The sequence below is a fragment of the Lissotriton helveticus genome, chromosome 12, assembly GCF_964261635.1.
Source record: "Lissotriton helveticus chromosome 12, aLisHel1.1, whole genome shotgun sequence".
NCBI classification, from domain to species: Eukaryota; Metazoa; Chordata; class Amphibia; order Caudata; family Salamandridae; genus Lissotriton; species Lissotriton helveticus.
Genome location: NC_136073.1, coordinates 156,463,158 through 156,480,391, shown reverse-complemented (window position 1 = coordinate 156,480,391; position 17,234 = coordinate 156,463,158). Strand labels below are relative to the sequence as shown.

At 43.6% G+C, this 17,234-nt stretch overlaps 1 protein-coding gene across 1 annotated transcript in view; it reads left to right on the top strand.

The window, feature by feature from the left end:
- LOC144797984 (extracellular calcium-sensing receptor-like) overlaps positions 1–17,234 on the top strand; it is a 69,361-nt gene that overhangs the window by 18,135 nt on the left and 33,992 nt on the right. The window contains exon 3 of the mRNA XM_078668784.1: positions 4,840–5,064. Within this exon, the coding sequence (XP_078524910.1) occupies positions 4,840–5,064 (225 nt within the window). The remainder of the gene's footprint in view (positions 1–4,839; positions 5,065–17,234) is intronic.

The window sequence follows — 17,234 nt, the reverse complement described above, 5'->3', positions numbered from 1 at the left end:
ATAGATATATAAATATGTTGTAAAGATGTGCCAAGATTGTAGGAAATAAAGCAAACCAAAGTTACTTCCAGAGTCAATCTCAGTAAATGGCAACACAAACACAAACCTTAATATCTGCAAAAAATAATAAAATCTAAACTACAAATGACAGTAAACTTTACTCAAAACAAACATTGGCAATGCCAAAAGATAGATCAGATGTTTTAATGGAAGTGCCTGTGTGTCATTGATTGGTTTAGGCAATCAACAAGTCATTATACCTACACTCACAGTCATATTTGCATTCATGCTTCATCTCATCAATCCTATGGATCATTCTTGCATTCATTATCAGACACAACTGCAATAAAACACAAATAAAGTCAAGAATATACATATATATGGTAAATTGAAAAAATACAAGCAGAAAACAGAAAAAAGGCTGCCATCTAAACATGGCAGGTATAGGAAAGTAGGATCTGCTTCTTATAGTTACCCCCACCGTTTGCTTGATGTGATGCTGTTTTTGACTAGTCTCACTGGGATCCTGCTAATCAGGACCCCCGTCTCTCTGCTTTCTCCCTAAACTGTTATTTTATGTATTTAGGTACATTCCAGATTGGATACAGGGATACCCTTGTAAGTCCCTAGTATATGGTACCCATGTACCCAGGGCATAGGTACCCCAAAGGTCTCCCATGGGCTGCAGCATGTATTATGCCACCCATGAGAGACCATGCAAAATGGATTTACAGGCCTGCCATTGCATCCTGTGTAAGTTGGTGCATGCACCACTTACTTAAGATACAGGTTTACTATATCTAAGGGTCAAAGCTGTTAAAACCTATAATCCACCCCACTAGAAGGCCTTTACAATCCTGAGGGCAGGGTGCTTGGTTCTAAGTGAGAGGGTGCCCCTGCATGAGCAGGACACCCCTGCAGCCTTTGGAGTCCATTCTCCTGGGTTGTCAGTGAAGCAGCCATATACTAATATAGAATGGCATGATGCGACCGTGTGATGATCATCTCGAAAATGGCTGCAACAAACCCTATAGTGTTTGGTGCCAAACATGTTGGAATCATACCCCCACACCAGTAACCAGTGTGGGAGGTATGATTCCACCCATCAGAAGCACCCTTCGTGGGGTCCTGGTGTTCCCAGTGCCAGCCTTCTAGTCCCAGAAAGCACAAAATGGTTGCTGCCGACCAGAGACACATTTCTGCCCTCCTGTTACTGAGACAAGCTTGAGCAGGGGAAGGCAGGACAATAGGCATTCTGTTACAGGAAAGTGTGACTGCCTCCCAAACAGGACTTAGTGTATAAGGGCTTGATGGCTGTGCTTGCCAGCACCTTGAAGTCTGCATGAGGGACACATTTAGTATCCCTGTGGATAGAGCCGTTGGTTCCTTCTCTGGCGTGAAACAGGACAAAGGACATGGGAGTAACCTCACCGCTGTCGAGACCCTCCCATGGGAGGGTGCCCTGAATCTTTCCAACACTCTCTTGTGGGTACTTAAGGGCTTACCTGACTGTAGGACCAGTAGATTCATCGTGGAAAAGATTTAGAACTGAAACCACTGCACTTCAACCGTCAGGGGACTCTGGACTTCACTGGACTTTGTTTGGGCCTGACTTTGTCTCCCTCTCAAATCCAAAACACCTGAAGATAATCTCCCTTGGAGTGAAAGAGTCACTCCCCTGCATTCGCAGGCACGCATTACTGCTGACTGGTCTCCGGATCCCGAGCTCCTACGGACTCCAAAGGGTTCCACCACCAGGGAGGTGGGTTACTATATCCCTCAAGGCCCTAGCTGCCCTCTCACTGAGCTTGAGGCAAGTATCCCTTGTGGGGCCTGCATTACCCAAACCCCTGTGCACCGTGTACTTTTGCAAGTGCATGTGCTTGTTGACAATTCTTTGACAAGTGCAATGTGCTCCAAGTAGCCCCAACCTCTGGCAACTTCTCCTGCAAAGATCTTCAACCACCTCACACTGAGTGCTCCGTGGCCTGTTGTTTTGTGAAGCTGCTCGAGGTCCTCTTGCGACTCCTCTGCCTCCGACCTGGGGGTCCAATTGAGGGTCATATTTGGTTTCCTTGGGCTCCCCTGATTGCTTCAGGTCTGCCCTGATGCCCCTGTGTGTGGTGAATCTCCAGGACCTTGCTGGTCCGAACTGTACAATTTCTTGACTTCCTGCAAGGGTTGCTTTTGCCAAGATTTGTTGATGCTCACGCCGGACACCAACCCCTCAGCACTGTACCTCCTTTGTGGGACAGCTTGTATCTGACTCCTGGCCATCTTCAGCATGACCTGGTCCCCGCTGCTGCAGAGTCAAGATCACTGTCAACTATCCTGAAGCACCCGTCATGGGGGTCGGGAGGCATTCGTCTACCAAGCCCCTGGTCACTCTCAAGTGACACAGACTCTGTCCCCTCTGCTTTCAGGTACTCTTTGACAAGAATCCATGTATGGATTCCAATGTACACTTTTTGCCCTTCCAGCAGAGGCAATTAGTTGAATTCCTCTATTGGGTTCGATTGAGGTTTCCGACAAGACTTCACACCTATGCACCCGGCTCCCCTGGGATATGTAACTTGGGTACTTCAGTATCCACAGTTGGGGTGACTCTACAACCTTCTGTCTTCCACAGGGTTTCTTCAAAGTCTACTGGGAAGGCTCCTTAATCTCTAAAATTCTAACTGCAACTTGCACATAGACTTGTACGGAGCACACAGTCGTGTTCGCACACAGTACACGCACTCTGTGGGGTCCCTATCTGCTCACCTTGGGTGGTTCCTTGGGGTCCCAGCAATTCTACGTCCTCTCAACATTGCCCTGACTCGAGTCATGGTTCTTATACCACTATGTTAGTATATGGTTTGGTCCCCCCCCCCACGGCCCACTGTGTATTAGTGCTATTTACTGTAATTTCTTTGTTGAAGTATTGTGAGCTTTGTGTCTATCTCCATGTAGAAGATACCTTAACATACTAGATAGTGTTATATAATAAATACATATTTTTATAACTACTGTGTGGCTCTCTTTTCATTTCATCCATACTATAAGATTGCATTCTGGTAAAACAAGCTGCTTCACACTCCTTCAAGACTAAGCCTGAAGGCTGCTCTCAACAGGTACCACTTCGATAGCTTTCTAAGGTTGTCTGAGACCTCTTAAATCACCATAAGAGTTGTCTGGACTGGTGCAAGGTGCCCAATTTAATTAGTGCTAAACAAACATAGTGTCCAGATAACCCATTTGTGGTAAATGAATATTGAAACGAAACCTTGGATGGCACTTCCAAAGTACGTGTGATTTATTTCACTTTTCTTTAGTTATTTTTTAGAAACAGCATGTCCTAACATTCTTTTCATGTCATATGTAGGACAACACTTTTTGTTTTGACACATAAACAAAATCATATGGTGTAATCTTCCAAGCATCATACATAGATTAAATAGTGAAACAACACAGTGAAACACATTGAGACACATTTACATTTAACATACTATGTGAACAGAGCAACCAGTCCTTGCTTGAACTATCACTAGGCAGAAATTTAATTATTCGTGGACTGAAGCTGCAGCCTAAACTACTGCCTGTGTACAAAGCTAAGGGTATGTTGAATTGGGAAGGGTGTTGTCTAAAAAGGGAAAATCAAATCAAGAACGTTCCCTCGTGGCACATCCAAAATCGCTTAACCCATTAGCATGAGCCAATATCATTCTGGGGTTCTCCTCAGGACTAGGATTTGGTCTTGGGAACTGTAAGTTTGTCTGGGAGACAGCTGTTATATGAATCAGGGAAGCTATGGAAGCTCTTTGTTGTTAATCACAAAAGGTCAGGTAACAGTTGCACTATCATGCCAGATCTAAAACGTCATGAAGGTTAGTGCATCCCTAGGCTAGTGCTTTGAAACCAAACTTTAAAGTCATCCAATCTGTGCTTCTTCCAGAGAAAAGTAAATACCATAAATTATTTAGTTATCTAAGCATTACAAAGTCAGGTGTGCCCTTGAAAGTTCAAGGTCAGGCAGCTGGATAAACACAGAATGATCCCAGCTGTGTAGAACACTAGCACATTTTTTGGGAAAGCACACAATGTCTATTAAATCAAAACATACATCCGGGCTACTAACATGTGGCCAGTGCCAAAGCTCCACTGCCCGTGTTTCTGTTTTTAGGTTGATCAAATAATGCCTTGCAACGGCTGTGCTCTCAAGCCAGACTTAAAGAGTGAGAACTACATCGTTCCTCAGCAACACCATTTAATTGTCTCCCACCTAAAGGAGCAGTAGAGTTCAACAGAATTGATGCAAAGTCTACAATGAGCACGCACGTTTAGAAAACAAAACATGGAATATCTCACAAACAATCTGATAAAATAAACCCAACGAGGGGCTTTTTTACAAGCTTGGTTCCAAGCATTACATTAGCTCTGAGTAAAACAAAATTTCCAAGAAGTGCTTATTAAACTCTAGTGAAGTAGCCTACAGTGACGTAAAACATATATATAGCAGACATGAAAGCACACGCCCATTAACCTTCAAAGGCTTTACATGATGTGACAATGGCACGGCTGGTGATCCCAAGTGATATCACCTGGTGTATAAACATATGAGAGTTAAACTTGATGCCATAAAAATATACTTGAAAAGAAAAGCTAGGGTGTATTCAGCCTTCTGTTCTTACACGTTGCTAGACCTGTTTAGAAGTACAAGAAGATATTTGTTGATAGATATCGTGCTCAAAATGAAAACTTTAATTTCCAAATCGGTGGGCAGACAGAAGGGCTTTTATAGTTTTCAGGCATTCTTTGCTACACTTTTCCTCAAATTGTGGTAATCTTTTTTCTTCACAGTTGCTTCATTATGTCAGAAAGGTTCGCTTCCGGAGCACGGCCGGTGAGGATGTGTTTTTTGATGCCGGTGGGAACCCGCCACCAGCCTACGAAATATTGAACTGGAAAATAACTGCAGAAGGCGTGGAAGAGAAAATAGTGGTGGGAATTTATCAACCAGGAAATACATCAGAGTCAGTACTGACCTTGAACAACAGCCTAATCCAGCTGGGTGGGTATGACCAGGTGAACAGATTGAGCTATCCCTGCTGGAGGTTTGAGATGCATAAAATGTTACTTTGTTTAAAACGTGTAAAGCCATCGTTTGCTATCTAGAACCATGTCTAGTGCAATGTTGAAATTATTAACTTTCCAATAACATGTAATTAAGCGACTCAATTACAAAAACAATCAGTCACTGGATCTAACTTAATGTTGTACATCATAGGCAATTAGTACAATTCAAAATCAAGTTCGGGTGAATAAAATATATCATTGCCAGCCAGTCAGAGGCTATATGATCTGATAAAGAATGCAAACAATATACTCTAATGAGATGATGATTTATTTGGAAAATAATGAAAAGCATCCAGAAAAATCCAGATTGTGGAAACAGGATTCTAAGTTAACCTTGAGAGTAAGTGACAATGATGCACTGAAAATCCACTTGCTTCTAGACTTATCCATACTAATATTATAAAGAGAGAGCCCAAACCTTTGAGGCGGATAATCTCAGTAACCACAGCACCAATCACAACACCCAATACAGCGTTGGAAAGGGCAGTTGCAGCAGAAGGACATAGGCTATGCAGACGGCCCCCATATAAAAAAAAAATTACAATTGTTTTTATTAACTTTTCAAGAAACAGTGGTGTTCAACACAATCATACCGTGCAAGACATACAATTGTACCGTAGGACACCATATACATTTAAAAGGTAAAAGAACCGTGCCAGCAAAGTAGTCCCTTGTGGGCGTGTCTGCGTTGTGCTGTGGGCGAGGGCTGGGCGTGTGAATAACGCTGGGGGCATGTGGTATGGCCATCACATTGTGGGCTGTGGGTGTGTGCTGGGGGTGTGGCAAACGCTGGGGGCGTTTGTCCGCCCTTCATGACATATGAGTCATACATACAAGCACCAATTACGTTGCTGCGCAGCATCAAGGGGCACGCTGGGGGCGTGACACGCTGGGGGCGTGTGTCCGGCCTTCATGCCATGTGAACGCAATTGCACCGCATCAAGGGGCACGCTGGGGGCGTGAGAAACGCTGGGGGCTGGTGCTACGTTCCGCCCTTCATGCCATGTGGGTCGTACATTAATCAGAAGATCGTCTGCTGTGGCCGTGTGCTGGGGGCATGACAAACGCGTTCAGCTGGAGGCCTGGTAAGTAACATTACTGCAGCCTTTCCTGCGCGCTGTTACTGAACTCTCTCATTCAATGAAATTAGACGCGCCTGCTACCATCAACCAGGGCTCTAGCCGGGCTCAGGCAGCGGATCAGAACACTAATTACACGTGCCAGATAACATCAACCAGGGCTGCAGCTGGGCCTCAAGTGGGGGAACACACGCCTGCTAACATGAAACAGGCCTGCATCTGGGCCTCAAGCGGGGGAACACGCAAATGAGCGTGTCTGCGGGGACAATTAATGCAGCCTCTCCTACTCGCTGTCACTGATCTCTCTCATTAAACGGATTTACCCGCGGCTGATAACTCTCTCATTCAACGGCATTACACGCACCTGCTAACATCAACCAGGGCTGTAGCCGGGCTCAGGCGGCAAATCACTACACCAATTACACGCGCCTGCTAACATCAACCAGGGCTGCAGCTGGCCCTTCTCCGTCCCTATTCTAATGAATCAAAAATTTTTGTCTACCGCTAGATTTTAAAATAAATTGCCCTTGCCAAATACACGCATTACACTCATTCTATTTCATACCCGGACAACGTCGGGACGGGCTGCTAGTCAAATATAATCGGAAAATCACATGATGAAAACAAAAATTCGTTCCAAGCATTATACATCATTTTTCAAAATACAGATGAGTCCATTGTTTGAATCAATGTATGTTTCAGCTCATATTGATTACTTTAAAAGTGCCTTCATCAAAAAGGATGTGTTTGAAAAAAGTGCCATTGTCACCATTTAAAAATTTCAATAATGTATGCATGTACAAAATTGTTGGGGTCCAGAAGATGTATCTATTAGAAATGAACCCTGTTTTGCACAAATATATGTAGAATATCTCTTTGTCATGTACTCTGTTTTGACAGCTGAAGACAAGAGTTAAGTAATTAAGAAGGAAAAGAAAAATAGTACAAATTAAACTACTTCATAAATGGAAAGACGATGTACATAGGTGTACCTAATTTAGTTAAAAGGTAACAAAAGTAGACTACTGCATGGCAAGGCAATGAATTCTTGTGACATTGAAAAACCTAGGAGATTAGACATTCAAATATAAATACCTTTTTTATAACAATGCTCCTTTGAATACATGTTTACTGCAGTATGAAGTGATTCCCTGTTTAGAACATAGTGTGAGTTAATCAGGCAATAGGCAATTAAGGAATTGTAAAAAGAAAGGTTAAAAACACTTCATGACTAAAGCTATCTTGGGACATATCAATTTTCAATGTAGAGTCCTATGTTATGGCCTATATTCCATCAATGTGAATTTGTTGGATCACTTGATGAGATAATATTGCACTTTGTGTTAGTGATACCGTGTTTGGGTGAAATCCCCAGTTTGATTTCATCTCGTCATTACAGTGGTTTGGTGAATATTCTCAGAAATCACTGTTTGTACATCAAGTCCTTCATGATTTATTTATTTACAAAGTTTTATATAGTGCAAACATGACCCTTGCAGGTTAACAGATCGCTTTACAATGAAGAAGGCGAGTCTCCAGAGAGAAATGCACAGGTTCCAGTTAGACAACCCGTAAAACTGAATATGTGTCCAATCTGCAAGAAATAGGTATGGGAGCAAGCTAGGGGGTAAATCCTGCTCAGGAGTAGAGATGCTGCATTCTATGCCATAAATGTATCCATCCGTAAACGTTTTCTTTCTTTCTTGAATGAAGCGTTTGAGGGGTATAGTCTGATTTCAGGGGGAAGTGAGTTCTAGATTCTTGAAATCATGACTCGTAAGGCTCGTCATATGCTTCCTTTTTGCAAAATTTGGGTGGATTCAGCAGTAGGGAACTAGTGCCTCTAGATGCTTTGACACCACCTGACAGCTCTAGTTTTTGTGCAAGGTATCTTGGATTGTTGAAATGTAGGGCTTTATAGGTCACGTAGACAATTTTTGAATGAATCCTTGCCTCCTATGGAAGCCAGTTAAGTGATTTCTCATCAGGGGTAATGTGATTGTTTATTTTTGGCCCTGGTATGAGCCTAGATGCTGAGTTAAGGGAGGTCCTTAGTGGCAATGTGAGTGAGTGAAGGCCCATAGGAGGGGGATCCTCCTATTCAAAACTAGAGGCCTCACACACCCAGCAAGCTAGGTGTCATGCTTCATCATATGGCCTTGCCCCTCGTCTGGTCGGTGGTGCAATACCCGACGGGCAGCCATAAAGGGGCTCTTTGGCGGGGATCTTCTGTTCCTGCCGTATGGTGCTGTAGGTGTGAGGGCCCTAGAGATCAACAGTGAGAGGAGTAGATGTGTGTATGTGGTTTAAAAGAGGTCGCGTAGTCCACAAGGAATTTTTAATAAAGTGGTAACCCACCACAGTAAAAACAGAGAGAGTGGTTGCCTCACAGGCTTAAGGGTCCGTGGAAGCAGAGACCTACTCTGTGTGGTGGTGGTCGACATGTTTCATGCTACTGCGTACAAAGTATTACTGAGCATTTCATCAGGACCAATTGGAACTATCTACACTAAAGGGTGTTCCTACCCTATTAATAAATAAATAGTGTGTGCCGGGTATCGTCGTGTCGAGACCCGCTAAATTAGAAGCTGGTGCTTCAACAGATCCCCCAAGTGTCTAGCCACCTCTTTGTAGATGTCCTGTCCACATTTAGGATGACGACGCCTACCTAGACCGTGCTGTCAATCCACAGCGACAGCGCGGGCTAGGTAGGCGTCGTCGTTTTGCTTCACATAATGGAGTTGCTAGATCGTGTTGGACGAACCTCTTGGCTAGTGGTGAATTGGGGTAAATCCCTACTATTCCCCATGACACCTCTGGATTCAGAGCAAAAGAGAAACCTGCTGAGGTACCTCTTCCCCAGTCTTGTGACACCTTTAAATTCCGGGGGGTCCAAGTTTACCACTCAACACAGTATCTAGGAGACGGTAACTTGGGGAGGATAATAACCAGCTTTTGATCCTCCATGGCATTTTGGACAGATCTGCGGCTCTTCCTTATGGGACATATACCAATATAAAAAATGCGACCGTTGCCCAGACTGTTCTATTTTTTTTTTACGCTTTCCCCTTTTTGCTGCCCTGAAAATTGTTCCATGACCTCAAGTCACTACTTATATCTCTTATTTGGGACAAACATAGAATACGAGTCTCCCTCCACAAACTTTATGCCCCAAAGTTTGATTGGGTAAGAGAGCTCCCAATTATTACCAATACTATGCAGCCGCACAGCTACAGTTGACAATGCGTTAGTTAGCCAGCCACAGCATTATAGAATTAGGGAGCTGGGCCACAGGATAATGACAGCATTCGGTGCTGGTGTGGCTGCAGGGATTGGTTAGCAAGATGCCAAAGAAGGTGGATAATGTGTTTACGTCCATGCCCCATGGTTGCTGGACTTGCTACTTACACAGGGCACAACCCCTACCACTGTATTCACCCAAACTACCACTTTGGGTTCTTCCTGGCAGTACATCGCTGCCCCTTGTCCAGAGGTGACAGAATGGACCAGAGTATTTATTACTACATGAGGGACCTATTTGTTGACTCATATCTGTGCACTTTCGAAACCCTTAGAGAGGACTATGGGATATCTCCAGGTTCCTTTCTGATGCATGCCTCCCCTACTCATCAGCTACACGGGATGTGGGGCAAGACACATGATGTACCTAAGGTATGTAGGGCCAGATGTACTACCCTTCCATTTTGCGAGTCGCAAATTGCGATGTTTTGCGACTCCGAAATTGTAATGTACAACAGGGTCTCAGACACTGTTTGTGATCTTAATGGGGTTGCAACTCATTGGGAATGGTTTGCGCTCCCAGGCATGTTGCCTGTGACTGTTTTTTAAATAATGCAAAAAGAACAATTGATGGACAGAATGCAGAACAATGTCATACATTCACCTCAGTTTAGAGATCTGGGCCTAAATCCAACATTTTTTTACTCACCATGCCATTCCTGTTTGGACCCAGCCATATTCAAATCAGTCTTGACCCGGCGCCCAGTGGGAACACTCCAGCCCGAACCAGGTCCTACCTGGACTCGAAACAAGCATCCTAGGACCGGTTTTGGGCTTTCAGCCTTCAGCCAAGATAGCTTGACTCCAGTGGCATGGAGAGCATGAGACCCACGTCTGGGCATACCTGTACCATTCAGGGTGACACTTTTAGAATAGAAAGAACAATTGATGGACAGAATACAGAACAATGTCATACATTCACCCCAGTACAGAGATCTGGGCCTAAATCGATAATTTTTTTGCTCACCATGCCATTCCAGTTTGGACCGAGCCATATGCAAATCAGTCTTGACCCTGCGCCCAGAGGGAACAGTCCATCCCGAACAGCCAGGCCAGGTCCTCCCTGGACTGGAAACAAGCATCCTAAGACCGTTTCAGCCCTCATCAGCCAGGATAGCTTGACTCCAGTGGTATGGAGAGCACTGTGCCACTGCATTCAAGCTAGCCTGGCTGATGAAGGGTAATACCCAGAAACCAGTTCCAGGATGCTTGATTCCGGTCCAGGGAGGTCCTGGCTTGGCAGTTTGGTCTGGACTGTTCCCATGAAGCACAGGGTCAAGACTGATTTGCATATGGCTGGATCTAAACTGGGGTGGTATGGTGATCAAAAGAACAATGGATTTAACCCAGATCTCTTGACTGGGGCTGAATGTATGATTCATTCAGCATTCCATTCATCATTTCTTTGCGTAGTGCTTTTTAAATAAAGCAGGGTTTTTTCAAGTGCATTTAAAAAAGAAAAATGAAACATTTGTGTTTCATTTTTTAAGAGTACACAGTGGTCAATGAGACCACTGCCTGCTCTTAACAAATATTTACGAAGTCGTCCCGTGTGGACCCCTTCCCGTTTGCGAGTGGTTGCCACCTACTTGACGTAGGTGGTAAGCTGTGAGTCTTTAGCGACTGCAAATGCGGTTACAAAACAATGGCACATACCATTTTGACTCTCTATTAGTAAGTGGCACCCTTGGCACATCCTTTCCTAATAGCAACTCGCACACATTCTTTTGCAAGTCACCGACTCTCAAAATAGCTTTTGCACATACCACCACCGTTTTTTGCAGTCACAAACGGGCCTATTTCCCGTTTGTGACCCCAAAAAACTGTCGTACATCTGCCCCTGGTTTATTTCAGACTTTACTTACACATGGTACGAGCAGGAGAGCCATCACCATGTTATACAATTCTTTGAGGCAGGACACTGCGCCCCCTTTAACAGCACTCAGAGAATACTGGGATGCAGCACTCTTGACGACACTGACTTACAGACAATGGGGCCTCAAAGATCGTCTCTACAAATGCCAGACTTAAGTACAGACAATTCAATTATCTTCATCACACAAACCTCACCTCACAGATTGGCAAAAATATACCTGACTTCCTCCGACACTTGACCATGCTGTCGCACCCCAGATGCCACCATTATTCACATGGTGTGTAACTGCCCGCAACTATCAGCGTACTGGATGACAGTAGCTACCACACTTACTGAGGCCACAGGCACCACTATCTTAGTGCACAGTATGCACTTCCTACTGGGTATCACGCGACGCATTACACAGCACAAAAAACCTTTTTTATCCCAACTGCTCAGTGTCCTTCCAATTGTGAACTGCAGATGTTCTTATGTTTATTCATTGTATAGTTGTGTTTAAGGCAAACTCTGGGGTCTATTGCGGCATTTCAACTGTAATGTTGTTCTTCATATACTTATCACAGATTTTAGAGTACGGTGTTGTAAAACAATCTACGATTCTTCCTTTGTCCCCAGATTTATGTATGTTTAACTTACAGGCAATATAATAAAAAAAAATTAAAAAAAGATTAGAGGATGCACGAGGGCATATATCAGGAGGCAGGGAAATGTCTTTGGTTCAGATATGAATTTGGCTGTAAATTTAATTCTGGTTAGCTTTAATGATAATGGTTTTAATCACAAGCCCAAAAGGGCAGCCGTGTTTGCTTGGTTGAAACAATTGAAACCAAATATTGTTCTGATATATGAGACTCACGGGGTGTCAGGAGAAGAGAAGGTGAAAGTGAGACACCTGTGGGCATGGGATGTATTCTTTTGTTCCAGCTAGCACGAGACAGAGGGGAGTTGCTATTTTTGTAAGGAAAGACCTACAAGAAAAGTATTATATGTAATGAAGGGTCGTTAGGGACATTGGGTCTTTCTCCCCCTGAAGGTGGGGTCATGTAGGTTTAATACAGGGAGCTATTTTGGCGCAGAGAGTATTTAGAGATCTGTGCACTCATCTGGGATAATTTTACGTTTGGAGGAAAGAACATGCAGAGATAAAATCTTTCATTTGTTATGCGAAATACCTCCACTCCTCCTGTAGGATTGATCTAGGATTTTGGTGCAACCCTTGATCTTCTCGGGGCTTGATTATGCCAATGTGCTTTACCTAGGGTCTCCAGCCGCAACCATTAAAAAATGACAAACCGTTCAAAACTGTGCGGCGCGACTTCTGATGCAGGTTCACAAGCAGGAATCAGCTAATTATATCCCTGCATTGGCTTCCGGTGGCCGAGAGAATCCAGTTCAAGGCTTAGTGTATTGCCCATAGGGCACTCTCAGCTAAGGCTCCTCTGATTCTTCAATCCATTATCTCCCCTTACCTCCCTAAAAGATCTTTGCGATCTGAGAAAAAACATCTAGCAATAGTTCCTTGACTATACCGAGCCCGAAGTGGGGGACGTCTTTTTTCCCTCATCACGGCCAAATGCTGGCAGCAGCTCCTAGATAACATCTGCCTCGAGGCCAATAATCTCTCTTTCCGCAAACAGCTGAAGACTCAGCTGGTCTCTGGAGCTTTGATTGCTTTGTCTCTAGCGCTGGGAGGCCTTTGGTAGCCATGCCCTTTACAAGTGTCTATTCATTCATTCATTCATTCATCTATGTTTAGCATCACTTCCCATGGCTATCATAGATGCACCATGTTAGTGGCCTGTCGGACCATTCAGTCATAGTGTTTAGCTGGTCAGTCCCCTTGACAGTGATTTGGCCAAGATGTATTATGGAGAAGGCCATACTCTTAGAGACGTAGTGTATGAACCAGGTGAACAAGGAGATTTAAAAATTATTTCCAGAAAATAATACCTCAGCAGATTCTTCAATAGTCTGGGAGGTATGTAAATGTGCCATTGGGGGGAGTCTTTATCTCCCAGAAAGCATTTATAATTAAAAGGGATAGGAAGATACTCTCCTCCTTGCAAATAGAAGCTGACAAAATATATCTTGTCACACTGTCTGACAATTCTAATATCTCTTTGATGGCAGGAGATCAAGGAGAGTGTTAGAGAATTCCTATCTCCATAAAGAGTTAAATCTACTTTGGACTACAGTTGATTGCAATTACTGTTAATTGCTGATTAATAAGAATCAGAATCAAATACGCTTTATTCGGTTTTTAAATTTAAAACCATAAAAGCAACAGAATGAAATACATACATGCGAAAATAACTCAGCAGTTCATTAGAAGATTAAAAGAAAACTAACTATTTAAAACAAACTAAAATAATTTAACAAATCGACAATTCAAAGTAATAACCCAAGATACACAGAGTCCCCTTTTTCACCGGGTATTATGATTCGGTGCTCGGGGGCCAGGGTAAAAATCATACAGGTCCCAGATACAGATGGGACCGTCTCCAACTGTGGGCTGGGTAGATCGCAAATAAGTGGCAATGTTCCTGTGTTTAAATTTAATTAGTATCAAGTCCCCCGGAATATCCTTGGGCAGCAAACCTAGCCACCCCACCCTCCTGACGCTCAGGATCCCGCCATCTAGGGCAGGTGGTAACGGTCTATTGTTTTTGAGCCAGAAGATGGCTTTATTCAGCAGGTCCTGTTGTAATTCACGTTTGCCTGAACTGAGTGCAGGGACCCCAGAGAGAACGGTGACATATGGGGCGGCTTCGGGGGGTAGATCAATTCGATGCCTTCTTTCTCGAGAAATCCTAGGAACTCTGTGAGGGGCATGTCCGGAATTAAAAGTAGCATTGCGGCCACTTGGAATGCGTGTTGAAATGGGGGAGTCAGAAGTTTGAACTTTCCTGGGAGCATTGTTCATCGGCTTTTCATGGATGTTAGTGACAGTAGGGCATATGGATGTAATAGTGTTTTCATTTGGAGGATCGGTCCTTGTTACAATTTTTTCAATCCTGATCAACCTGTCCCCCAACTCATTGATTTTTGCAACCAGCGGTGATAAAGCAGCGTTTAGCAATCGCTCGATTTGGGCTAGTAGGGTCGATTGGAGGGGGGATGCAGAATCATTTGTTCGAGTCCCAGCCTTATCCGACGCTAGTGAGGTTGGGTTGGGGGGGGATAAAAAAGGGCTACAGCACATTTGATCGGTATTTACTTGAGAGAGGATTATTTCGGGGGATGAAGGTACATCCAGGGGCGTACAGATTATCTGATCAGTGTCTCTGCCCGCTATGGGGGGGGTAGGTGCATCCGGGACATAATTTGTGCCACACAGGGCATTCAGCTCTTCCCAAATGGACATATTAGTTTGGAAGCAGAACCCCGGAAACAAAAGAAACAAGTTCAAACAGTTCAAAAAGATAATGATTAAAAGGATGAAACGTCTCTGTACCTCCTCCTTTGATGACACCAAGTGGGGTAGCCCGGCCCGTCCTCCTCTGGCCTCTGAGGGCCACAGAGGGCCCGCCCTTTGCCCGGGCTTCGCTCGGCGTCCCGCGAAGCGAAGCAGAGCGCTGTTTGTAGGCGCCTCCTGACGCTTGCGGTGCGTGTCAAAGCAGCGCCGCTGCTGAGGCAGCCGGGAGTTGCAGTCCCGGGGCGGCGGCGCTGTCTCAAGAGTGAAGTGACTCCTGGCGGTGGCGGCAGCGGAAGAGGACTCCCCTCGTCCCCCCAGCACAGGTAAGTGCTGGACCCCCCCTGCTCCGCCAAGCAGAGAGCTGTTTGTAGGCGCCTCCTGGCGCTTGCGGTGCGTGTCAAAGCAGCGCCGCTGCTGAGGCAGCCGGGAGTTGCAGTCCCGGGGCGGCGGCGCTGTCTCAAGAGTGAAGTGACTCCTGGCGGTGGCGGCAGCGGAAGAGGACTCCCCTCGTCCCCCCAGCACAGGTAAGTGCTGGACCCCCGATTAATAACATTCCCTGTTTGTAATATTAAGATCATTACAGTGAAAGAGCATTTTGCAAATGTGTCATGTCCGTATGTGAATAAATCATTGCTTACAATTACATTGATAACAAATGTTCTTCATAGCCTCCAAAAGGTTTAGGATCTTAACCAGATAGCATTTTGTGCTGAAGTTGGGAAACAAACTTTCCCCATGTGCACCTCACTGGAGCACAACAAAAAAAGTTAATACCAGTACCTTTTCACTTGTGAGCTGTTGCATTCGGCAACTGGCTGGAGAACTCCCCACGGTAATGTACAGTGACATTTTTTAAAGTATGTTAAATATTTAAAAAAAATAGCAAACATATGTTTATGTTAAATATTAATGTATATTCATTTTATATATGTGATTCTAATATAAGTTTAAACCTCCATTTCCCTGCTATAATCTTGGGACCTCATGCAGCTTCACCCTGTTTGAACCTCTAAGAAATTGAGTTTTGACTCCTTGACTAACTATCAACAGTTGCTATAAACGTCATTCTACTAGACTGGCATTCATCCAATCCTGCCCCTTTCCTCACCTGGTGGACTTGGGTAACATATTTACACAGCACCCACATCTCTTAATATATGTTCCCAGGCCAATCCACCATGTCTCATAAACTTTGGAACACTTTAGATATAATTTCTTACAAGAAACTCAACCTACTGCTGCTTCTTCTGCTTCTCACTCCCCTTCTCCTACCCACCCTGGTGACACAGCACTACTATCGTCTTTCTGTTCCATACCGCCCTTACCTGTCCCTCTTACTCTCTTACTCTCTCACTGTCCCTTTTAATTTTGTTCTCTTTATATAGCATTAGGGCATCACTCAGACTCCTTGGCATCTTGCATCACTTTCCTGATTTTCAAGGGCACTTGGGTTTCTCCTGTTAATATTGATGGATTGTGCTTCATTTACTGCACAATATATTTTCCAAATCTATTGATGTAAAACCTTATGCTGTCAGTTTCCAGCCGTTGCTTTATTATATATCAGGGATGTAACTATTCTTTCCTCATGTTTAGCTTCTTTTTGATGTGCCATACAAGTTTATATTGTTGAATGATTTTAGTCTGTTTTGTTCTTTAAAAACCTCAATAAAAACTCACTGAAAAAGTATATTAAATAAAACAAATATTAATAACACAATGCTACAGCACTATTAACTTAATTTTGACATTAAATATTAAAAGAATTTAAAAAATGTTCATTAAATTTAAATTAATGTGATAATTTTGAAAAAATTGTTTAATTTAGTTTCAAAATAAAAATCCTTAATAAAATATTTAATAATTAAATAATAATTATTTAGTATTTTCTATATAATGTTTTAACCTTAATTCAAATGTATATTCATGTAACATTATTTCCTATAGGCTCCAAATCTCTACCTTCATTATTTGCTATGGGAAGATGTTTCACTATAAGTAATTGGTCAGATGTGGTGCTGAACTAAACTCCAGGTCAAATCTAAAGTACATTTAAAATAGTTTTGGGTCCATTTGACTGTAGTAACTATAGAAATAGAGTTTGTGAGTAGCAAAAGGCTTGCTATTTTGAGAGTAGGTATTTGTCCCGCCTTAAAGCCTTCCTCCTCCATGTCACTACAAAAATGAAGGCATACATGTGTAGAGATTTCTTCAATCGTAGCAGAGATCGCCACATAGAAAAGTTAGGACAGGCAGAAGCTTAGACCTCTTCATTGAGGTTTGTGGATAGCATTTCATAGTGTTTGATTTGTACTATTGTACCACTACTAAAAGTGCTACAAAATCGAATTTAACAATAAGCCCCTGAGAGAGTCCACCTTTAGTGTGGTGCTGAACTAAACTCCAGGTCTGAGCTAAGATACATTTACAACTGTTTTGGGACCTTTTG